At 36.1% G+C, this 25923-nt stretch overlaps 1 protein-coding gene across 1 annotated transcript in view; it reads left to right on the top strand.

Moving 5' to 3' along the window:
- Positions 1-25923, top strand: part of UTP20 (UTP20 small subunit processome component) — an 85989-nt gene that overhangs the window by 36531 nt on the left and 23535 nt on the right. The window contains exons 26-41 of the mRNA XM_031462948.2: positions 2820-2986; positions 4586-4794; positions 10017-10160; positions 10779-10858; positions 13173-13390; positions 13919-14063; positions 15459-15546; positions 16657-16800; positions 16995-17045; positions 17147-17299; positions 18518-18673; positions 19018-19158; positions 19600-19737; positions 22487-22626; positions 22883-22965; positions 25375-25664. Of these exons, the coding sequence (XP_031318808.2) occupies positions 2820-2986; positions 4586-4794; positions 10017-10160; positions 10779-10858; positions 13173-13390; positions 13919-14063; positions 15459-15546; positions 16657-16800; positions 16995-17045; positions 17147-17299; positions 18518-18673; positions 19018-19158; positions 19600-19737; positions 22487-22626; positions 22883-22965; positions 25375-25664 (2347 nt within the window). The remainder of the gene's footprint in view (positions 1-2819; positions 2987-4585; positions 4795-10016; positions 10161-10778; positions 10859-13172; positions 13391-13918; positions 14064-15458; positions 15547-16656; positions 16801-16994; positions 17046-17146; positions 17300-18517; positions 18674-19017; positions 19159-19599; positions 19738-22486; positions 22627-22882; positions 22966-25374; positions 25665-25923) is intronic.

Genomic DNA, 25923 nt, shown 5'->3' on the forward strand with positions numbered 1-25923 from the left:
TGAATTTTGTTTGTTTCTTTATTTTTAATCAGACCTTTCAAGGAAGCCAAATTGTTAACAGAGACTTATTTGAGAATATTTTGTCCCTAACATGAGGGACCATCTTGCTATTCTGTTACTTTAATAATACTGTTAAAATTAAATTTAGTGTTTCTCTAAAGCTTACACTGTGGAGAGACAATAAGTAAAGATCATCAGACAGGTTGTTTGTTCTCTGTTTAAAGCCCCTTGAGATCCCGTTTTACTGAGGGGAGCATAGGGCCTGGTATGACCTAGCCCAGACCTACCTCTCTAACCACATCTCTTCCATCCACCCACTCAGAGCCCACACCAGTCTTTGGACTTGGTCTTCCCTTGCTGGGAGCACATGACAGCTAACTCTTCTCTTCACTCAGTCTCGTCTCAAATGTTATATTATCAGAGATGCCTTCCTTGTCTTCTTTCTGTAAGAATCTCGCCTACTCCCTAATCACCCTCTGGTCCCTGACCTCGCTTTATCTTTCTTCACAGTACTTCATCATCCATCATACCCTCTTTTCTTACTGTTTCTCTCCCCTGTTAAAAGGCAGACTCCATGGCTCTTAGTAAATAGTGGTCAAATGAATTTTCTTCTCTTTTATATTAAACCCCCTTTTTTCTTTTTTTAATCTGTGTATTCCCTATATAACCTAGAAGAATTAACTGTGGTGATAGTGATTGTGGTTATCCTTATCTTGCTACTGGATTTAACAGGAATGTTTCTAGAACAATCGTTCTTAAAGTGTAGATTGCTCCTTCTTGGCGGGGACTGTCCTGGAGATGGTTAAAACTTTTTTCATAATGCTAGGACGTTACCTTTTTTTTACTTTGCTAACATTTTTACTGACCAAGCAAAGGCAATGGTGGGTAGAACTCCAGGTGCCTTAGCATGAATCAGGACAGCGGCTCCAAATTGTACTACTCATTCCTCATTGCCACACACCTGGAGTTTAAAAAAAAGAAAGTAAAGCTAGTTTCACTCAATGTCCTTGAAGAATCTTGTGCCTTGAGTACTTGTCTTTTTATTATTCTGTATGCCAGGAAAGTAATTCGGTTATATGTATTTTTTCAGATTATTTTCCATTATAGATCATTACAAGATAGTGAATATAGTTCCCCTGTGCTGTACAGTAAATCCTCGTTGAGTATCTATTTTACATAGAGTAATTTGTTAATCCCATCCTCCTAATTTGCCCCTCTGCACCCTCCGTCCCTTTTGGTAACCATAAGTTTGTTTTCTATCTCTGTGAATTTGTTTCTGTTTTGTATATAGATTCATTTGTATTACTTTTTAGAGTCCACATGTAAGTGATATCATGTAATATTTGTCTTTGTCTGACTTACATCACTTAGTATAATAATCTATAGGTTAATCTATGTTGCTGCCAATGGCATTATTTCATTCTTATGACTGAGTAATATTCTATTTCATTTTATATATATATATATATCATGTCTTCTTAAACTAGTTGTCTGTTGATGGACATTTAGGTTGTTTTCATGTCTCGGCTATTATAAATAGTGCTGCTATAAACATTGGGGTGCATGTATCTTTTTGAGTTACAGTTTACTCCAGATACATGCTCAGGAGTAGGATTGCTGGGATCATATGATAGCTCTGTTTTTAGTTTTTTAACACATTAATTGTCCACTGTGGATTGGTTGCATTTCCTCCAGGGCCCAAATTCACAATTCGCACTGTGACACACTAACAATATATGTGCTTGTAATTAATCTGTTTGTTTTTCCGGTATAAATGGAATTGTTTTTAAAAGTAATTCCTTATTTTCAATTTTCAACCTCTTTACAGTTTTATTTCTTCTTAGAATGCCATTATTCTGCATGAAATAAATTCAGAATAAATTCTGCGTAATTGGATGAAGGAAAGTGTCACCCATATCTCGGTGATGGAGCCCCTAAGGAAACACAACTGTCACCCAGATTTGGGTGATGTGATTAAAATATTAAGGAATCTCCATACTGTCCTCCACAATGGCTGCACCAAACATTCCCACGAGCAGTGTAGGAGGGTTCCCTTTTCTCCACACCCTCTTGAGCATTTATCGTTCGTGGACTTTTGAATGAGTGCCATCCTGACTGGTGTGAGGTGATACCTCATTGTGGTTTTGATTTGCAAGAAATGTGTTTTACATTTTCAGGCAAGATTGATATATAGTTTATTTTTTGTTCCTTAATTGATCTCAATACACAATTATACCACCTTCATAAATGAAAAGAAACTGTTTCCTTCTTCTCTGCTGTGCAACTTTATATATGGGAACTGTTTTTCCTTGAATGCTTTAAAAATTCATCTGTAAAACCATGTGAGCTCCAAGTTTACTCATGGTTACTGGTCTATTCAGATTTTCTTCTTAAGTTCCTTTTGTTTATTTATATGTGTGCTTTCTCCAGAAAATTACCCATTTAACTGAAGTCTTTCCAGTTTCCTTATCTTACTTATAGTTATACTCTCTTATTTCTTTTTAATCTGTATATTCTTGTTTTCGTTTTTGCTTGATTAGACTCATCTTTGGCTTGCCCATTTTACTGCTTTTTTCCTTCTCCAAAGAACCACCTTCTGGCTGTTGTCTTTATTATTTCCTTCTTCCTGCTTCCCTTAGCCTTGTTTTTGTTATTTTTTCATTTCTATATTAAATATCTAATTTCTGTTTTTATTCTTCCCTGTTGTAGAATGCGTCCATTTAAATCTGTTGTGTTGCTATTCTAGCCATTTAGGAAAATGAAAAAACTAATATTTTAGGATTAACATGCAAACAAAAAATGTTCTTTGGCCTTTTTAGAATTTTGTATGGCCGAATGAAGAATAAGACTGGCAGTAAAACTCAGGGGAAATCTGCTTCCGGCACCCGCATGGCCATTGTTCTGAGGTTTCTCGCTGGGACCCAACCCGAGGAGATCCAGATATTCTTAGACCTGCTGTTTGAACCCGTGAAGCACTTCAAGAATGGTAGCTATCAACGACCTGCCAGTCTGGATGCGTGTTGTCTGCTTCGACTTCTGATGTCTTGTGCTGTTTCCCACGCTCTTGGGCATCTTTCTAATGAGATTGCTCCTCCCAGTCTCAATGGTGGTTTTTTTGGCTGACATGTAATTCATTTTAAACTTTGATTGAATTAGGTGGCACTCCCAGGTGATCCTGGGGATTATCATCCATGTGTTTCTAAGCCCCTGATTAGAAGAGGTGTATTTGTTGTTGTTACACATTTAGGTCATTTGAAAAATGATACTTATCTACACAATGAATGGGTTTCTCCTTAGAAACTTCAAGCATGCTACAAAATTAATCTTAATTTTTTGGCATGTATTCATTCACTGAGTCATTCATCTATTGAGTAATGGTTTGTTGAATACCTCCTATGCCACACTCTGTTGAAAATAGAAAAGTGAGTATTTATAATTTCTGCTCTCCACCTCATGGTCTAAACAGAGTAGCTTAGTAAGTATATACAATGAGCTGTAATGCTCTGTGTTATGTTCTCCAGTATGCGATGTTGCTGATTAATAATAATAATAATGGCTAACATTTATGGAATGCTTACTTCATGCCAGACATTATGACAAGCACTTTTACACACAGCTCAGCTGATTCTTCACCACATTAGATTTCATTACTTGATTGTCCCCATTTTACATGTAAGGAAACTGAGGCTTAGAGAGAGAGGTATTTTGCCTATGGTAAAGCTGGGATTTGAACCCATGTCTTCCTGACTATGGTACCTCTGCTTTAATCTTCAGGCAAACATAGATATTTATCTGTAGGGTAATGTGTTACTTTTTTTTTTTTTCCTGATAATAGGGACAGCTGTTAAAAAGATTTTCATTCAGTGTAATAGTGCCCTTTGAAGGAAGTTGGCAGTAATAAATAAAAAAGTTTTTGTTCAGTGTCCTAGGCACTATTGTAAGAAGGTAGCTATAAATGATACTCTCATGGATGGAACATTTAGGTGTATGAATCACTAAGCTCATGTCTCATAGCAGTTGGTTTGAAGCAAATAAAGCTCAAGCAATAACAATTCAAATCTTTTAAGTAAATTATGACATCAGTATGGTACCTTATTTATAAAGGACTATTGTTTTGTTTATTTACCAGGGGCTGCAAGAGAAATAAAACATTTAATTCTCCACCTTAAAGGAGCTTATAATGCAGCAAGACATTTTTTTTGGAAACTGCCGAAGTTAGCATAGTCCGTGAAAGCAGAGAGGGAGAAAATGTATGGAAAATTGATAGAGTAAAATGGAGGAGCAGTATAAATAGGATGAGAATTGGGCTTAGAGTCTTAGTTCTGTCATAAGTGTCTTACTCTCCTTTATTCCTCAGTTTCTTCTTCTGTAAAGTGATAATAGTAAAACCTGCCATATCTAGCTCTTGAATATTTGGTAAGAATCAAAATGAAAAAAAATAAGTAAAGTACATTATCATCTATAAATTATTATAGCAATAGAAAATACTGATTTATTGAGGGAGACTGAAAGTAAGCTATAATTATAAATATTAACAAACTAATATTTCCCTTCACATGATTCCTCTGTTCCTCTGTTTCACTAGGCGAATGCCATTCTGCAGTCATCCAAGCAGTAGAAGATTTGGATTTGTCTAAAGTTCTTCCTTTAGGTCGTCAGCATGGTATCTTAAATAGCCTTGAGATAGTACTGAAGAACATTAGTCATCTGATCAGTGCTTACTTACCAAAGATTTTGCAGATATTGCTCTGCATGACCGCAACTGTATCACACATCCTTGATCAACGAGAAAAGGTGAGTGAGGTTCACTTGAGACGCTTTCTTCTTGGGCTAATACAGGTCTGTACTTTACTTGGAAAGTTGGTTGGGGCCTGAATATCTAACATCCTTTTAGGTTAAATCTTTCTTGGGGGAGGGTATAGCTCAGTGGTAGATGCACGAGGTCATGGGTTCGATCCCCAGCACCTCCAGTCAAATTAAAAAAAAGCAAATAAACCTAATTACCCCCCCAAAAAAATAAACAAAAAGAAAAAAATCTTTCTTATGTGAAGCATCTTTAAAATGGTCTTTCCTATACTGAGAATCTTCACTGCTATAAATATCCAGAAAATGCAGATTATGTCAAGTGTATATTTAAAAAGGAGGTGAACTATTAAGGAAGCAGTTAGTTCTGTATACGTCTCAGAAACCAAAGTCAGGGAGAGCTGACCTGATGTTTCTTAGATTTTAATTTCAAGAGCCTAAAAAAGTGTAGGACACCTTCTAACTCTCATTTATTCAGAATGGTTGGAGAATGAATAGATCATTGTTAGCATCATCCTTGTTTTCTTGAGACAGAATTGCCCAGAACTCTTTTAAAGGTAAATCTTGCCTAGTGTAAGTGCAGTGTTTTAAATAAAGATAAGGAGCGAGATCGGGCAAGACAAGCCAGCTAGCTAACTGCCAAGCGGCTTCATAAGGAGATCTTTTCTGAATTATAAACAAGACAGTATATTCATGTTCTGTTGAAACATGGATATGGACATAAGTGTACTTCTTTGGAGTCTGGAGAAATTTAAAGTTTTTACGGATGGAGGCTTCTTGGAGGAAATGGGGCTTAAAGATCTATACTCAGATTTCTGCTGTTGATTCTCAGTGAATGACAAATAGTTTTAATTAGCCTCAAATTCCTTGCATTTGATTTATGAATATGCCTGGTAAACTGCCCCTCAAATATAGTCAGGACTAAAAATTGACAGCCAAAGTTTCATGCTGCTTCTTCAGGCTACACATGGGTGTAAACCTACTTTTGTAATGAAATCATATTCTCTGATTACCAAGATCCAGAGAGTTAGAATACAGCTGCCATTTCTGTAGGCACCATTTTGTCTTCCTCATCCTTTCATTCATTCCTTCAGCAAATAATTGAGCCCTTATTGAGCCCTTACTGTGTGTCAGGCACTGTACTAAGCACTAGGGTGAAACAGCCAACAAAGCAAACAAAAGTTCCTGCCCCTTTAATTATTCAGTAAAACTTATTTCACACCCACTATCTGTCAGACATTGTTGTAGGAGAACGAGACAGTAAGGACTCAGTATCTTGGGGAGAAAATTATAAGTAAGTGCATAAATAATTAGAAAAATGTCAGGTGGTAAGTTCTAAGAGGAAAATAAATTCAGGAGTCCCTCTGCAGTTCTCTGAAATTCATTCTCTGTGGTGCTCTCTCCTCTCCAGTGCTCTGCCCTGTGAATTCTAGCCACCTTGACCTCCCCAAGTCGCACAACTCTGTCTCCTCCTTTTAGGAAGATTGTTGGACTCTGCCTGGGCTCTTCCTTCCCACAACAGGGCTTGAAACTCCAGGCAAGAAGCTGGGGAATGTGTAGGCTCCCCTCATGTGTTTCTCTCTCTCTGGGGTTGCTTTCCTCTGCTGCCTGCTGTCCAGTGTCTAGAAATCATTGTTCCATTTATTCTGTTTGATTTTTAGTGTCTTGAGAGGGAAAGCTAAGTCTGGTCCCTGTTACTGCACCTTGACTAGAAGTGGCAAAGCCACCAAAAAGGAGCAGGCAGAACAGTCCTCTGACTAACACAGGGCTGGGAGCAACTCATGCTGCCAACAGCCAGAGCAGAAACCTCGTAAGACCTGGGGCATCAGGAAGAGTCCTTGGGAGGGGGTTGTCTCAATATTGGAGCCAGATTTGCCCAGGAATAAAGGCTGCCGTGACACCACCTAACAGAGCTTAAAAAGGTCAAACTTTTTCTAAGGAAATTAACTGCATCCCAGAACAAAGCTCAAAACTTTTAGATGATTTAAATGAAACTGGAATTCACAGTGTTTGACAGCCAGTGAGGTAATGCCTGGCTTGCAAAGAAACAGGAAGATTGTGCCCAGAATAAGGAGAAAAACCAGTGGTTAGAAGCAGACCCAGAAACGATACAGAAGGAGACAAGGATATTAAAACAGCCATCAGAAATATGCTCCATATAGACACAGAAATAGAGGAAAGCATGAGCGTGTTAAAGAGAGACATGACATTGTAAAGAATTGAAACAGAATGAAGGGACGCGGTGGGAAGCGACCAAACTGGAGGTAGACGGCTGCTGCTTTTACTAGGGTGTTCAGAGTCCTCTCTAAAGAGGTAATATTTGGACATACACCTGTCCCGCCATTGGAAGAACATTCCAGACAGAGAAAATGACTAGCAGCATAAAGTCCCTCAGGCAGAACAACCTTGACACATCCTAAGAAGAGACAGAAGGCCAAGGTGGCTTGAGCACAAGGAGCAGGAAGAATCGTGTAAGGTGGGGGTCAAAAAATATCACTTTGCTTTGTGGAAAAGAGGCTATGGGGGGACCAGGAGTGGAAGCTGACAAGGGGGGGGGGGTCTTAGAAAATTTTTTCTCTGTTATGTGAGAACATAACATTTCAGGACCATAGAAAGAATTATGTGAGAATTTTAGTTTTTGCCTTATAGTTAGTGATTGTGACTACCTATATGTGGGTGTGTTAAATCATGAAAGGTTAGAGGTTTTATAAACCCTCTGTTAAGTCCTCTGACTTCCCACCTTTCCAGTTAACTTAGAAGTTACTCAGTAATGCAGCCTTATTCCTGGGTCAACAGTCGGTAACCCAAGGGATCATTTATGCAATTTCACGCTTCATTAGTTAGTGAGGTGCTAGCCTTCTTCACAGATAGGAGCTTTCTTTTCTTTTCTCTCCTTTTTTTTTTTCTTTTTTAAACTTCTTAGACAAGTCCATGGAATTCCTTGAGGTGCTGTAATGAATTATTGCACAGTAGTATTACTCAAGTGAGTTAAAGTTCTACATTTGTGTGGTTGAGCTAAGTTACACATTTACTTTTTTGTGTCTTTCAGCTCCTCCGGGGCATTGGCTGACATTGAAATATATGTATTGTGAGTTCTTGAGGATTGTTTGGGCTTGGGTTTGGGGGTTTTTGTTTTTGTTTTTTGGTACATTTAGCAATGAAGTAACTTGTAAATGTCCATAAACTCAATCGTATTGACTGTTCCTCTGGGAAGTAAAGTCTGCAGTTGCTCATTTTCAGGCTTTTTCTCCAGTTTATTCAACAATTACTGAGTGGACCAGGCACTGCAGTTACCAAAGAGACTAGAACATGCAGGTCGTCCTTGATGGGAGGGGGCTGATGGGAATAGGGGAAGGGAGATGGGGTCTGATTCGATGTCATGTTTGCCAAGGTTAGTTTCTTATTGCTCCAGGGGCTCATGGTACCATGCTTTTTCAAATTACCAGTAATAGTTTTATTTCATCTTTCCCCAAACGTGATACAGTTGACAGCGAAACTATTGCCAGTAGAATTGAAGTGGGACAGAGTTGCTTGTAGCTGTACCACCTTCTTGTGCTTGCCTGTCATTTCCTCTGTCTTTGTGGCTTGAATAGTGAGATAACTAGCCAGAAGTAAATGGTAGAAACATGATTCCTCAGACTTGCACAGCTAGTTAATGGTGTCCTTGTTCATGTTCTCTTGAATTTAAAACATACAGTTTCAGATTCAAATACTTCTGTTGATCAGATTATCAGGTTCTTAGGACAAGTCACTTCCGTATTGGTTTTCTTCATGATAGCTTGGCCATAAGACTTGATATTCATTATGTTAGAGCATTTGTGTGGTCTTCATATATTTTAGGGTGGTTTATAGATGTTAATGTCAATAATTAAGGTCATATGTAAAAAATAAGTTGTCACTTACATATCCAGACCTCACAGTATGTTAATCAAGTGGAAAAACAAGTAGGGAATGAATCTTTCCCCGTCTGTTTTATTTTTACAGCATTCTGTGCTTGGGAGAAATCTCTGTGAGGCCTTTTTCTCTCTTTTGCCTGGCCTGAACCTCTTCATCCTTTAAGATCCAGGGGAAATTCTGCATCTTCCATATCAGATTTAGAGTAATTCTTCTGCTGTCAAATATCATTGGCATTTTATTTCTCTCATATAATGTAATAAATTTTCCTTCAGGAAGATTTTCAGCTGAGTCAGGACTATGGCTACCATGCCATTGGATCCATTGGTAGAGGCTCCATGTATTTTTTCACTCTGAATCTAAACAAATTTATTGCACAATCTATAATTTTATAACTCACAGGGAAGGAGATACCAGTGGAAATAGCAGTATCTGTTAATAAGAGAAATTTGCTGGTAATTCAGATATCCACCCACTCCAGCCTTAATGCTTCTAAAAAGACAAATCATTTTTATCCAAATTGTATTTTTCTTTGAGCTGTATACTCCCCTCCCCGCCAGGCCAGGGAAGGTATTTAGGCTTATTTATTTTTTGGAAGAGGTACTGGGGATTGAACCCAGGACCTCATGCATGCTAAGCATGTGCTTTATCATTTGAGCTATCCCCTCTCCTCTGAGCTGTATATTTTGAGATCTTCCCATGCCTTAATTCAGTCACTTCATTCTCTTTTACTGCACAGAGTATTCCACTATATAGAGAGACCATAAATTCTTTAGTCCCCTAGACTAATTTTAACAAGAATAATTGAAAACTCCTAATCTTAAAAAAGGTAAAAGTAATAATAACATAAACATGAAAACTAAAAGTGGCTTTCATTTGAAATAAAGATATAATTTTTTTTTCCTAATCCAAGGCATTGTGATAGCAAAAAAAAAGGGTCTTTTAGAGTGTTCTGTTCATGGGAAGAAATCGGAATTTTATAATTGAGACAATTGCTTGAAGGAAAAAGTAAAACAATGTAGAATACCAAACAGCTGCTCCCAAACTAAGGACACTCAGGTGTGATTTTACTGGGCAATGGTCATAGAATGCATCTCACCATTTGATATTTTTAAGAATCTGCTCTCCCTTTTTGTGCAGTGAGAAAAGCAGTATGTCTTACTTGCTCAGCGGACGTTTCCATGTGAATCACTGCCAGAGTCAGTAGGCTTAATAGCAGGATTTCCGATTTGATTCTTAGCCATCTGAGCAAGAGTGCTTCCCCAAGGAGTCAGGGATTAAAATGATACTTTTTTTAATAGAAGATCTTTATTTTACAGATACAGCTAAGGTTTATTAACCCACTGAAAAATTTAAGACGTCTTGGAATCAAAATGGTAACTGACATCTTTTTGGATTGGGAGTCCTATCAGTTCAGAACAGAAGAAATTGATGCTGTGTTTCATGGTGCAGTTTGGCCCCAGGTAAACCTTGATTTCTCCATTCTGCCCGGACTCCTCCTGATTCTTCCTTTACTACTGCTCTGCTGGCACACGCTCCACCCAGACACGAACACCTATGCTGGTCTTTTCTTTCACAGCAAGCCCTTCTTTGTTTCTAGAACTTTCAGAACACTTTTCTTTGCCTCCACTACCACCTAAAATTCAAGAGCTAGTTTCTGCAATACCATGACATTTATTCTCAAGGCAAATTTGAATGTGATTGTGTCTCTTAAGCAAATGTGACGTAACTTCTGTAGCACCTCACATAATGTTCTTCTGGGCTTTGACAAGCATGAGGGAAAATACACGGGGCTTTTTTGTCACTTATTTCCTTGTTTGATTTCTCTGGTTGTCACCCACTTGGTGATGATAACTCGTGTAGTTATAGCTAAGACTATAAAAGAGACTTGATTTTAGGAAAGATTTTTTTTTACTGCTCAGTTTGTGCTTTAAATGTTCATCTCTGTCCCTCGGCTCTTTTGTCTTCTGGTGTGATTTCTCTTCTTACTCTGCTTTTTGGTGGTGGTGGTGGTTGTTTCTTACCCCCTGCAATTCTGTATTTGTTTTTATTCTGTGTTGCATTTTTGTTTTGTGTCCTAGATCAGCAGACTTGGATCTGAGAGTCAGTATTCTCCTACTCCTCTGCTGAAACTAATTAGTATCTGGAGCAGAAATGCAAGGTATAATGTTTTTCTTTTTTTCTCCAGACCAATTTAGAGAAAACTAGTCAAGGGAACTGATGATGTAATTTAGGCTCTTTCCATACAGTGAACTACTTTTAGTGTACTTAAAGAGATCAAGGTAGTTGTATCTCAAAATACATAGTTTAAAAAAAATACAAGTTGCTGAACCGTAGGAAGAGAGTGATCCAGGAAAAATGCTTTTATATGTGCATATACATTTGTGTAAATGTAAAATAAACTAGAAAATATATTGAAGGGTACATGAGAAACTGTCAGTGTCACCATAGCATGTGGAGGTTCAGTGGGCCAGAGTCGGGAAGAGAGACTCTTCATGATACATGTTTGGAGTGTCTGAATTATTTATAACAATAAAAAAGGAAAAAAAAAAATGGGTAAAATAACATTTTGCAATTTAGTATAAATTAAAGTTGTAGAGTATGTATTATATCAAAACGTATACATTTTTTGCTATTTTTACAGTTTTATTAAAACTTGAAAATTAGTTGTATTGGAATTGATATGTCCATTTTTCCAATGTGCAGTAATTGTGTTAGCAGTTTGATTTGACCTGGAAAAGGGAAAAGATGTGAAACACGCTAGTAGTTATGTCATCACCTAAATATTACCATTTTCTGCATGCTTGTTTAAAAATAAAAGCTGATTTGTAATTAGCATCTATGTCTTTTTCCTAATTCCCACTTAAAATAAAAAATTTCACAAGCTTTCTGGATTTTTCTAGATCATTGTTTCCTTTGTAAAACTCCACTTAAATATGCATACAGTACTCATGGTCACAAATTAGCATCCTTTTGAGGACAGTATGAGCCTTATCTACTGCTGGTTCAGAGATGCTGTGTTACAGACCAAATGCATATTCGCTAAAGAGTGTGGAAACTTTACCTATGTTGTTTATCTCAGTGATGGAAATAGATGTAAAATTTACCCTGATCTAATTTGAAGAATGAAAGATAGAATAAAAGAAAATGTCTTATTACTGATTGAATGATGTTAAAATCTTGGCATCAGTTTTTACAAAATTGGGATCATAGTGTAACTAGCCTTTGATTTTGTGTGTGTGTGTGTATATTATGTCATGAATTTCCCTGTGTCATTAAATAGTCTTCAAAAACAAACCGAGTATCTTAATGTTATCTTCCTCAGGAAAGCTTGTTTTATTTTTACTAATCAGAAGTATTCTTTTCATTTATTTCTCAATTTGAGAAAGCAATTTCGTATCTTGTTTTCTCACTGAACATTTATAAACAGCACTTCATAGGCATACTTGAGAAATGTTTTACAGTAGTGCCATTGTTATCCAAATAAGCCATGAAGAACTCTCATCCAAAGTCCTTCATCCTTTGTAACAGTGGCTCAGTTTTATATTAGTCGGGTCCTTACTCAAGTACAGATCCATGTCATTGGATGCCACTGCATTCTCTTCTGCAGTTTCTCCCTCATTGACAATGGAGATGATAATATGTAAAGTACCTTGCTTGGTGCCTGCCCATTACTATCCCCAGTATCTGTTGAACAAAGATGCGTGAATATAACCTCTTAGAACTTTTCTTTCAGTTTGTCAGGACAAGGTATGTTAAAGTGCTTGAGCTCTTTTTCCAGCAATGATGAATTGGCAAAGCCAAGCTATTGAGTTTGGCCTTTCTACGAATTACTTGGATTGCCTCTCTGGCTGTAAAACAATTGCTAGCTTGCCCATTGCTGGAAAGCCTTTGTGTTCTCTACCCTTTTAGGATATCTGTTGTGTGAGTCTTTCACTACTGGCGATGAATTCATCCCCCTCCCTTGACAGATGATCCCAGTCTCTGAGTGTTGCGTATTCTAACACAGCAAATGTTTGTTTGGTCTGTACTCCTGATTCCCATATTGTAGTACTTTTTTTTTTTCACATTCCAGAAGTCTTGTAATTGAAAAATAGCATGTTTTCAATACATTTCTTTCAGAAGGGCTTAGACTGCGGTTCAGATATACCGTCCTACCACTTACTAGCTCAGTGGCTTTGGACAGTTCTGTTTCTTCATCTGTAAATTAGGGGATAATGATACTACCTCATAGAGGTGTTATGAGGATTAAGTAAGAAATATACATACACCTTACAATGTAAGGTGCCTAGAATTATTATATATCAAATTTTAGATTTTAAAGTAATTTCCCTTTTGAGTAATCTCATTAACATTCATATGCACACATAAGCACATTTATGTGTTCATTAAGCTCAGTGTGAACATTCACATGGAACGTGTATTTAGAAACATATTGAGAAAGAAGATGACTATTTCAGTGTTTTTTCTTGCAGATATTTCCCTTTCCTGGCTAAACAGAAACCTGGGCACCCGGAATGTGATATCCTGACCAACGTTTTTGCAATTCTCTCAGCAAAGAATCTCTCTGAGGCCACAGCTAGTATTGTGATGGAGATAGCTGATGACCTTCTTAGCCTTCCAGATTTTGAACCCACAGACACAGTTTTGAGCTTGCCAGTAACTGGATGCGTATACACAGAGAGCACAGATGGTACGTAAGCCACCCAAAGCAAATGATTCTTACACTTCTGAGGTATGGCTTTTTCTCTCGGAATGGAAGAATCGATAGAATCTGACTCTTTTTAATAACCTAGGCCATTAAAAGAGTTTCTTTTCTCTAGGAATTAATACCAATTTGTATATATAAACTGAATTCTTTGGAGTGAGTAGAAATTCAGATCATTTACACTCCAGAGCTCAACTGTCTTCCAGGACATTATTAAATGATTTCTCATTGTCATGTCTCTGAATTCTTCCTAACGTATTATCCTAACAATTCTTTTAGTACTACCAAAAATGGTTTAAATAAAACGTTAAGGGGGTCTCATAAAATTTTAATTTAGCTAATAATATAGCTATTTTAACTAAGAAGAAAGTTACTTCATTTTTAGAGTTGAAATTTATTAAATTTTCATGGTCATTGGGTGCCTTCCTTTTATGTCATTAGGAAGATACTGTATAATTATCCTTTAAGAGTCCAGTTAATTAAAATCAGTACACTTATCACTATTTATTTCAGAGTCTATCACAATAGGAGGACGATTAATTCTACCTCATGTACCTGCAATTCTCCAGTATCTCAGCAAGACCACAATAAGTGCAGAAAAGGTGAAAAAGAAGAAGAACAGAGCACAAGTCAGTAAAGAACTCGGCATTCTTTCAAAGTAAGTGATATCTTTGTCCTTGAAAGATAACATTACCACCTGTGGTTTTAATTTTTTTTAAATCATATTTGATTTTTCATTTGTTTTAACAAGGTAAAAAGGTTTTCAGTATTTTAAATGCCCTCTGTTTTTAAGTTGATGTAGAATTCTCTTTCTCTGCTGGAATAAACCTTTTATGACATCTGCCTTCATTTAATTATGAAACAGACTTCAAAACTCTAAGATATCTCTTAAAAGGCTAAACTAATGCTTGTTTAGCCTTTGCATATTTTGTTAAAATTAAATTAAATTAAAATTTTGAGTTAGGTGAGATCATGGTTTTGATTTTTTTAGTATAATTGATAAAAATAATTAATTTAAAAGAGCATTTTGTTTTGTTTGTTTTTTAAGAGTTAAGAAGATCTTGGGTCAGGAGGGTATAGCTCAGTGGTAGTATGAGCTTAGCACTTACAAGGTCCTGGTTTCAATCCCCAGTACCTCTGTATGTCTGTATGAATATATGTATAAATCAGCCAACCAATCAAGCAATAAATATAGTTACCAAAAAAAGTTAAAATCTAATTACCCAAAAAGAAAATATTTTTTAAAAAAAGATCTTGCAAGGGTTTTTAAAGATTGTCTTTGGCAGTAGACCTGGTAGTATATAATTGTGATTTCTATAAAGTATGAGGTTGGTAAACATGAATGCAAAAAAATGATTCTATCTTAAACTCTAAATTGTTGCAGGACTTAGTTGTTGAAAGTTTATTTTTTTATGTTATTTTCAACAACCACAAAATATGCTATATTAGAATCTTCCAGGAACTTAAAAAAATGTTTTATTTATACTAGTGGTTTTCTAAGTTACACAGAATGGGCAAGCACACTAAATGCACTCGTTAAGTTTTATCATAGGCTGTGTGGTAGTGAGAAGATGATAAGTGATTAGGCACCAGAAGGACGGCTTTGAAAGACTGCTCTACCACTTCCTAGCTGTGTGACATCAACTTCTCTGAGCCTCAGTTTTCTCTGGGCAAAATGGGGGTAATAATCCCTACGTTGTAGGGCTGTTGTGGGAGTTAAATTGCAATACTGTGGATAAAGCCTTAGCTAAGTCTTGGCACATAAAAACATTATTTCCTTGCAAAATAAGCAATTATAGCATTGTAGTTTACTATAACTCACCTACACAATCAGATGTTACAGAAATAATAGACTAGTAACCAAGAACATGAAGTTGGAGAGAATAAGAGTGGGCGCTGCTGAATAAGTGAGTTAGACTTTTTACACACGCACACGTACGTAAATGCCACCTGGGTCTTTCAGCACTGATGTTTTTCTACAGGAAGTGGAACTTAGAGAAATGCTCTTAACTTGTGTATCTTCCATTCGTATCTCCTTTTTTTCCTTCTCTAGGATCAGCAAGTTTATGAAAGACAAAGAACAAAGTTCTCTGCTCATCACGCTCCTCCTTCCTTTCCTCCATCGTGGTAATATTGCTCAGGTATGAATTCGCAGGACATTTATTTGCTTTAAAGTGGCACTTTATTTTTAGGTTTATTTGTGAACAATAATTTTATTGGTTAGAGTCTGTGATATATTTGTCCCAGAGTATTTGTGAAATGACTTTAGACAGAAATATAAAATTGAAAACAGAGAGGGGAGGTAATAGCTCAAGTGGTGGAGGGCATGCTTAGCATATCCAAGGTCCTGGGTTCAATCCCCAGTACCTACTCCAAAAATAAATAAATAAGTAAACCTAATTACCTACCTCCCAAAAAATAAAATGAAAGAAAGGAAGGAAGGGAGGGAGGGAGGGAGGGAGGAAGGAAGGAAGGAAGGAAGGAAGGAAGGAAGGAAGGAAGGAAGGAAGGAAGGAAGGAAGGAAGGGTGGGTGGGTGGAAGAAACCAGCGGGGGAAAATTGGGACAGAATTAGGAGTGGGGGCAGAGAAGAAGGTGGAGTCATCATCTACCATTATATTAATAGTGTTACCCTTCATTTTCCTTTCTAATCCATTTCAGGATTTTTTTTTTCTCTCTGACTTTGATGGGTAACAAATCTGGAACTCAGGATATTCATTGATCTTAAATACGGATCACAGTGGCAAAACTGAATGAAAAGTCAGACTATTTTAATATTCAGACATAGCTAAGAGTTCCTGATAAGATTTTTAAACCCTAGTTCAGTTTTAATTAAGAGTCTTCCTGAGGCTCAAACTTGTTTATAAGTCCTTAGTAGTTATACTGAATAACTCTTACCACCTAGTAATTCAGTTTAGAAGACCACAGATTTGTGAACAACCAGAAGTGTATATTTTTCCTCAGCAAGTTCATTTTTCTTGGCTCTTTTTTGACTAGAAAATAGAAGAAATTATGTTTCAAAACCATGCATGTTTTCTATTAGAATTAAAGGAAGAAACTAATGGACACTGTTGTGGGCTTTTTGTTAAGTTAAAATGCTAAGAACTTTTAAAGGACTATGAAATAACTTTTCTAATTATTACTACTTTTATCTCTTACTCATATTTATTTGTTTTCTGTAATATATTAAAGCCAAGTTGACCAGCTTTATAAATTACTGAAATGTGATTTCTTTCAATATTTCTTCCTAAGGACACAGAGGTTGATATCCTGGTGACAGTACAAAACCTGTTAAAACACTGTCTGGAGCCCACAAGCTTCCTCAAGCCTCTAGCAAAACTCTTCTCAGTTATTAAGAACAAGTTGTCAAGACAATTGCTTTGTACAGTTTTCCAGGTCTGTAATAATTCATTTTTATCCTAAATCACCCCTTTTTAAAAAGATCACTATGACATGGAACATATATTAGCAGCTTTCTTGGTCCTGATACGATGTTTCCATATAAACTTGAGTGGGGACAGGGAGTCAAAGGGAGAAGGACAGAAAAGTTAACGTTTTATTCACTAATATATTGTTTTCATTACCTTTAGACTCTTTCTGATTTTGAGAGTGGATTAAAATATATTACTGATGTTGTCAAGGTAAGAAAAAAAAATCTTAGTTCTCTTTTGCTTCAAAGGTATTATTACTCTTTAAAATTTATGTACCTTTATTTACGTGGTTTCAATGGCATTTCTCATAGCTTAACGCCTTTGATCAGAGACATCTTGATGATATCAACTTTGACGTTCGCTTCTCAGCGTTCCAGGTCATCACCTCTTATATTAAAGAGATGCAAACCATGGATGTTAACTACCTAATTCCAGTCATGCATAACTGTTTCTATAACATGGAGGTAGGTTTTTACAGGAAAAATTTATGAATTCTTTTTTATTTTGATAATACAATAGCACAACCTAATTTCTTAATCTGTTTTTTGAGGATGATGGGATTTTTTAGTCTAAAATTTCTTTCAGTTTTAGAATATTTTGTTTGGCAAATACCATATTGTTATTCTCATGTTTTGAAAGGCAAATATTTTGAGTAAAATAAGACATATGGAAGCACTTTGCAAAGTCAAAAAGCTATGTATTAGAATAGGGAAATCCATAAAGACAGAAAGTAAATTAGTGGTGACCAGAGGCTGCAGGGGCGGGAGGAAAAGGGAGTGACTTCCAATGGGTACAAGGTTTCATTGGGGGGGGGCTGATGGAAATGTTCTGAAATTAAATAGTGGCTTTGGTTTTAAAACCTTCTGAATATACTGAAAACCATTGAATTGTACACTTTAGAAGAGTGAATTTTATAATGTGTCAGCTAAATATCAAGTATTTAAAGTTATGCAGCTATATTTGACAGTTTGCCCTCTTTTATTGATATAGTAGAAATAAGTGGGATTTGGAACTACATATGTTAAGTACCATGTTGCTAAAATGAATTAAAACTAAAAAATGTGGAAAATGAAACCCTTGATTAGTAGTTAACCATGTAGTGGCATCAGTAATCTCTTTGTGGCATTTTATAGTTACTCATCTGATATTAAGGATTAAGTAAAATAAGGGAAAGTATTCTCCCTATTTGGGGCTCCTTCTTCATATATCTTATCAGATTTCAACATGAGGAATTCTACAGCACTGCCTGGTTGGCTGAGTTGAGAATACTTTCTCTCTACCCATAACCTACATTCTTCAAACCAGGAACTCTGAAGCAGCTAACCAGTATTACACCAGCCAACTCTGTCATTCTAAGTGACCACCTGATTTTGAATTTTGAAAACTAGCTTTAGTGAACCTTTTATTCTGTTTGCTTTGAGAAATAAAGCTAATCAAAGAGTACATTTTGTAGTATTTTCTGGAATAATGACATTTCTCAGCATGATTTTTCAAAATCATTTACTATATTCCTCACAACCCTATGCTTAGTTCTTCCTTAGATATGAAGTACTCTTGGGACATTTCTTAGTAGAGAATTTTACACAGAACAGGGACTAAATATTATAAACTCTTTCATTAGGAAATAACATTCCATATTATAGTTATTGCACAGAATAATTTGGGTTTTTCCCTGTGTCCAGTTAGGAGACATGTCTTTAAGTGATAATGCAAGCATGTGCTTGATGACTGTCATCAAAAAGCTTGCTGCCTTGGATGTCACAGAGAAAGAATATAGAGAAGTCATTCATCGTTCACTCCTGGAGAAACTGAGGAAGGGGTTGAAGAGCCAGACAGAGGTATTGGGGTTTGCAGTTATAATCTTATCTTTTAAGTACTGCTGTCTGTGGGTTTGGGTTTGGGTTTTATTTTTCCCTACTTCTGCTGTTGTTTTGTAGAAAAGCAGTCAGGCTTAGTACACTTAATTAAAATACTAGATTGTATAAATATTCACCAAACTTTTAATGGAGAAGTGGGACTGGAAAGGAGAGCGATCACTTCTGACTTTATATAGTTTTTTGCATTGGGAATGCTTTGCTTTTTTAAAAAATTCTAATGACTTTTTTGGTGTTTCTTTGTATTATCTAAGAAGCAAATTCTTTTTAAAATAAAAAAGTTTTTTTTCTCAACTTGGTATTTGCAGAGTGTTCAACAGGATTATACCACGCTGCTTTCCTGTTTAATTCAAACCTTTCCAAATCAACCAGAATTTAAAGACTTGGTGCAGCTTACCGATTGCCATGATCCAGAAACAGACTTCTTTGAGAATATGAAGCACATTCAGGTAGAAGGCAGTTCTGCTTTTTCCCCCCGTCTATAAAACAAGCGTTTCAAATAGTTCTGTCTCATTTTAAAAGATCTATTTTCATTTTCCAAAAAGTTTTGAGCTTCTCATTCCTTGGACTTCCTGATCATCAAATTTGCATAGAAGGTTGCATAGAAGGAGATTGTTCCCTGGGGTCTGATTTCCTTGGTACTATTGCAAACCACAGTAATAGTGTCACCTTTCCCTGACATTTCCTCAGAAGTTTAAATACTCTCCATTGGCAAAGAAATGTTATGAATTATGTCTCTGGAACAAATTAAGGCACAGGTGTTTGCTTATGTAACACATGGACTATATTTCACTCCTTTAATCTTTTCATGGAAAAGGAACATGAGACTGAAATGGAGCTGGTTGTAGGTGAGATTATTCATTAACTAATTTATATTTTATCAAACACAGATCCACAGAAGAGCAAGAGCCTTGAAGAAACTGGCAAAACAACTAACGGAAGGCAAAATTGTGCTGTCTTCTAAATCTCTTCAGAATTACATCATGCCTTATGCCATGACTCCAGTTTTTGATGAGAAAATGCTCAAGGTAGGGCATTAGATCTAGAAACCAGTAAACCTCTCCCCAAATCATGACACACTTTTCCCAAATGTATATGGCATTGGTGGCATCCATACTGATGTTGTCACCATCATTACAGGCTTAAGAATAGTTCTAAAGCCCTTAATTGTGCCTGGCACATAGTAAATGCTCTAAAAATGGTGGCTATTATTTTTATTTTCACTATTATTAGCTCACAAAGGCCAACCACAAAATATTTCCCCTCTTAGGAATGATCACATTACTAAGCATACGTTTATTTTTGTATCGTAGGACTTAATTCTGATTAACTCCACTAATCAGCAGACTCATTGTTTTCCCAAATGGCTCATAAGAAATGAAATGAAATGAAAACAGCTGCCTTTTCCTTTAGCACTATGCCAGATAGAGATACTGTTCTAAGTAGTTTAATGTGTAATCTGACTTCCTCACCACAACTCAACCCTGTGGGGTAGGGACTGTTACCACTATTTTATAGGAGTATAAACTGAGAATGAGTGAGATTATGTAACTTTCTCAAAGACACAGAGTCAGAACCAGAATTTGAATTTAGGACTGTCTTCAACTTTTTTGTCCTAAGTTTTACCTATACGTTAGTTTTAAACCACATAAGATACTGTTGTTTTTGCTTCATTCAATTACCTGTTAAAGAGATCTTTTAAAATAAGGAAAAGATCTTTTCTATTTGCTTACATATTTGTAATTTCCAGTGCTCTTCATTCCTTATATATATCCAGATACTCATCCTGTATCATTTTATTGCTAGAGGGAAAACTTCCTTTAAATTTTTTGTAGTACAGGTCTACCAGTAATGAATTCTCTCAGGTTTTATTTGTCTTTTCTTATCTTTGTTTTTGAAAGATAGTGTTTCTAGATTTGGAATTCTGGTTTGACAGCTTTTGTTTTTTCCCCCCTAGTACTTTAAAGATACTGCTCTACTGACTTCTGAGGTGGGGGGGTTGGTTCCAAAAGAAGCCATTCTTTGTTCCTCTGAGTAGAATGTATTTTTTCCCCCTAGCTTGCTTTAAAATTTTCTCTTTATCACTAGTTTTAAGCCATTTGTATGTGATTAGTGTAGTTTCCTTCATGTGCTTAAGGGGTTTGTTGAGCTTCCTGAATCTGTAGCTTTGTATTGTTCATCAAACTTGGAAGTTTTTGGCCATGACTTCTTCAAAGATATTTTGGTTCCCCTTCTAGCCTTTGGAGATTCCATTATATGTTAGGCCACTCCAAATTGTGCCATAACTCATGAATTCTTCTTTTTTCTTAATAATTTTTCCCCCCTTTTCTGGGTTCCATTTTGTTTCATTTTTCTATCCCTGTGTCTTCAAGTTCACTAATGTTTTCTTCTGTAGTGTCTAATCTGGTGTTAAACCCATCCAGTGTGTCTTTCGTCTCAGAATTGTCTTTCCCACCTCTAAAAGTTCAATTTGGGCCTTTTTTAAATCTCACATGTCTCTCCTTAACATGCTCATGCTTTCCTCTGGCTTCTTGACCATATGGAATCAAATTATATTGATTGTTTTAATGTCTGTGTCTACTAAGTCTATATCATCTGTGTCATTTCTGTGTCTGTTTCTATTGGTTAATTTTTATTCTCATTAGTGTTATTTTTCTGCTTCTTTGTATGCCCGGTCATTATTTTTCAGATGCCAGGTACTGTGAATTTGACTTTGCTGGGGCTAGGTCTTTTTGTATTTCCCTAAGTATTCCTGAGAATACTTTTCAGATGCAGTTAGGCTATTTCTGAGTAGTCTGGTCCCTTTGAGGCTCACTTCTAAGCTTTGTTAGGCAGGAGCAGCCTTTGGTCTAGAGCTAATTTGACCCTGCTGATGAGGCTCTATGTTTCTGAGTACCTGAATACCTAATGCTCCATGTGTCATGGGGTTTTTCATTCTGGCTGATAGGAACATGAACTATTCTCATCCCTATGAGCTCTTTGATGATTGCTTCATCTTTCCATTTTTGGTGATTCTCTCCCTGTCACTTTCTTACTCACTCACTTACTCTTACTCTCTGCTGAAGACTTACAGGCTCTTTCTCTGGGCAGCTTTTCTTTCTGTGTAGCTCTCTACTGTCTGATACTCTGTCCTGTGGACTCTGGCTACCACAGCCTCACCTCTGCCTGCTTAACTCAGGGAGACACAGGGCCCTTTTTTGGGTTTCTTCTCCTGTGCTATGACCTGACAGTTAACCTCACACAGTGAATTGGGGTAATTATAAGGCTCATTTCATTTGTTTCCTTTATCTCAGGAATCACTGTCCTATACTGTTTGATGTCCAAAGTCTGAAAACTATTTCATATTTTTTTGTCTCCTTTTCTAGTTTAAGATTATAAAGGTAAATCCAGTTCCTGTTCTTCATCATGGTCTGAAAGAGGTATCTCCAAGGCAGTGTACTTTTGAATGCTGAGCAGTGCAATCTAACTTGGCACATTTATCAACTTTTACACATTGAATTTACATCATTCACAGTCTGTAGCTTGAGCACATCAGGGAGGTCTGAGTAGAACAGAATCAAAACTGTGGTAATATCTTTTAATAAAAGGAAGATGTTATTTCTATAATTGACAGCATCTTTTTTTCAAGCCGGGGGTAAAAAAATGGGATATAGTTTGGGTATTCTTGCCTTTCTTTAATTGCTCATCACCTAGTGTCTGTTTTTTAATGTACCAAGTTAGGTATGTATCTTATTGCAAGTATTTATTCTGTATTGGTGCTCTTGATTTGTTTTACAGCATGAAAATATAACCATTGCTGCCACAGAGGTTATTGGAGCTATTTGCAAGCATCTCTCTTGGTCAGCATATATATATTACTTGAAGCATTTCATTCACGTCTTACAGACAGGACAGATTAATCAAAAGTTAGGTGTCAGGTATGGTCAAGCTTCTTATTTCTGTTTGGCTTTTAAAATGTAAATTTTTTATTATTTTCTGAAATAGACTTTCCATAATCTCAATTTCTTTTTATGTTGTGTTAATGACATGATACTAAGACTTGTTAAAGTCAACAATACCTAAAACTAGTAAAAAATAATTTTAATGTTTATAAGTCTTTACATTTTCCCTTCTTTTAATAGTCAAATGATATTATTCATCAAATGAACGTTTCTGTGAAATTTTTTTTAACAGTTTGCTAGTGATAGTGTTAGAAGCATTCCACTTTGACCACAAAACTCTTGAAGAACAAATGAGAAAAATTCAGAATGAAGAAAGTAAGTGTTTAATACTTTGTTAAACCAGATTTCCTTCCTATTCCCAGATAATTTATGATCATGAATTAAAGATGGTGAAATTCAGCTTACTCCTTTTTCCTACTCTTGTCGCAGTAACCAGTGAATGAGTCAGGAGGAAGTTAAAATGAATGATTGGAGTATTTTTGTAAAAACTTATTTAGCAATAGAGAAGGCCAGTCTAAATTGTATGAGTGAAAAAAATCTAAGCTGTAGATTATTTACATAGAAATCCAATTATATCACCTTAATGAATGGAAAAAACATTAGGTAATGAATGCAAAGAAAGTATAAGAATTTAAAATTAGAGCAACAATTAATGAAATATAAAGTAGATACAATAGAAAAGATTATCAAAGCTAAAAATTGATCTTTGAAAATATTATAAGTTGGCAAACCTCTGACAAGACTGACCAATGACAATGGAAGGCATAAGTAATATTAAGAATTTTAAAAGATCACAGTTAAATGAAAAAGGTTAAGTAGTATTATGATCTTTGCATTTGTAAATTTGAAATGTATAAATTTGGGTGAAATGTACAAATTCTAAGAAAAATAAAATACAAAAGCTGACTTCAGAAGAATGAAAGATCTGAATAGATCTCTAAAATTAAAGTAATTGAATCTGTAATTAAAAATCCTCTGTTGAAAACGTCAGGTCTAGACTGTTTTATAGACAAATTATACAAACACACAAGAAACAGATAATTTCAACCAATTGAAAAATAAGAAGCCCCCACTAACTCATGAAATTGGTATGATTGGTTAATGGAACTTTAACACATTATCATAAAAAAAATGTGGTCATCTATATAGACACAGGGGAAACATTTGAATAAATTCAATATCTGTTTATGATGAAAGCAGTTATTAAACAAGGAATAAATAGAAGTTTCCTTAACCCATTAAAAGATGCCTTTTAAAATCTAAGGAAACACCATATTCAATGGTAAAAGATTAAAAGCTTTTGCTTTAAAACCAGAATGAGGTGAGGGTACCTATTACTACTGCTTATATTTGAACATCAGAGTAAAGGTTCCAGCCAGCACAGAAACATAACAAAAAGAATGAACACTTAAATAGGCCAAGGTATTTATCCCAATTGTTTTGGTTAAAGACATTGAAATATCCTGGCCCTCAGTTTGCACCACTCCACCATTCCTTCCTACTCAGAATTTTCTAATTCTTTGATTCACTGTAAAGTCACACTAGAACCACAAAAACGAATAGCAAAGACTGGTTTGAATTTGTAGGAACTGTTTGTTTTAAATAATTAATGTACTAATGCCCCTTAGTTTATCTTCAGTCAGTTGAATCTGCATTTTGAAACTTCACATAAACAGAAACTTTAAAAAATTAAAATACTTAATTTGCTTAACTGTCTTTTTCTTCTTAGATATGAATGAAGTTTAAAAGAGTTACTGAGCACCTACTGTGAACTGGGCTTTTATAGACATTATCTCATTTGTCTTCAAAAGAACCTTATAAGAACCTTAGGTGTTAGTTAGCCCATATTTTTGATATGAGAAATGGAGGTTCAGATGTAAAGTAACTTTCCCAAAGTTACACAGCCAGTAAAGAAAGAAAGGCTAATAGCTACCATTTTTTTTGAAAGTGAGTGAAGTGGCTGATTTAGGCACATTATATAGTTCATCACATTTAATTCTCACAGTAGCCTTGTAGGGTTAAGTGCCAACTCTAGTTTACTGGTGAAGACTCAAACTCCCACAGAGGTTAAGTTAATTGGCTAGAGTCACATGGCTTGTTAGCAGAGTCAAATCTGAATTTGCCCCCACAATACTGTACTGCCTAATTTTTAATGAGCTGAATCCTATAATCAGGGACATTTCTGCATGAGAACTGTTGGCTGCCATTATGCTCTTCATGCTCATGAATGTGGGTTTCTGCTTTTGGAAACCTCCAACCACAGTATTTTGGAAGGTTTCTTTTGGTTAAGGGCCCTCCTTCTCCCCAGCCTCCCAATGTGTGCCCTGTACTTGCTGTTCTACACCCTTTTATAATTGTCACTTCACTTGTCTCTGTTCCTCATTAGATGCTAAGCTGCAAGAAAGTAAAGAACTGTAACACTTTAAAAAAAAAAAATTTCACATTTTTATTTATTTGGTGGGGGATGGTAATTAGGTTTTTATTTATTTTTAATGGACTTACTGGGCATTGAACCCAGGACCCTGTGCGTGCTAGGCACACACTCTATATATACCCTCTCCCTCATAACACTCTCTTCTATTGATGTTTCTTCAGCCCTTATCTGATCTGCCTATAGTTGGTGATTAGATATTTTTATTGGATGTTGGTAGAAAAGACTACTTAACACAACCGTGTGGTTTCCTTATTTGATTTAAAGTGACTTTTGTCCTTTACTAAATATAGACACGGTAGAAGTGACTGAGTTGCCCGAGCACGATGCCATGGAATTAGAGCATACAGATGAGGACGAGAAGGAAGATGAAGGTGGATGTGAGACTTTGTCGTACAACAAGGAAGAACTGGAAAACCCTGACCCGGCTGAAGGGACTTCAGCCAAGGAATCCGAGTGTATCACGAAGTCCGTCTCTTTCCTTCCTCGGAATAAGGAAGAATTGGAGAGAACAATTAAAAATATTCAAGGAACCATAACTGGGGACATCCTACCCAGGCTCCATAAATGCCTGGCCTCTACGGTAATCATTCTGTTTGGGGCGTAACAGGTCTGTGTGAACTCAGGTGTCTGTGGGGTCCAGTCAGACTGAGGCTCCTAACTATATGGGTTGGCATCAGCTTTTGGATTTTCTTTTATGTCTACATCTCAGAGTTTAGCTCCCTTCTCTTAACCTCATTATCTTTGGGTTCATCTCCTGCAGCTAAGGTAGTCATGTTCCTCCTTCATTATTAGGATTTTGATATGGTAGATTTATACTTTTTCTATCTCCAAAGTAGATA

The sequence above is a fragment of the Camelus dromedarius genome, chromosome 11, assembly GCF_036321535.1.
Source record: "Camelus dromedarius isolate mCamDro1 chromosome 11, mCamDro1.pat, whole genome shotgun sequence".
Lineage (NCBI taxonomy): Eukaryota > Metazoa > Chordata > Mammalia > Artiodactyla > Camelidae > Camelus > Camelus dromedarius.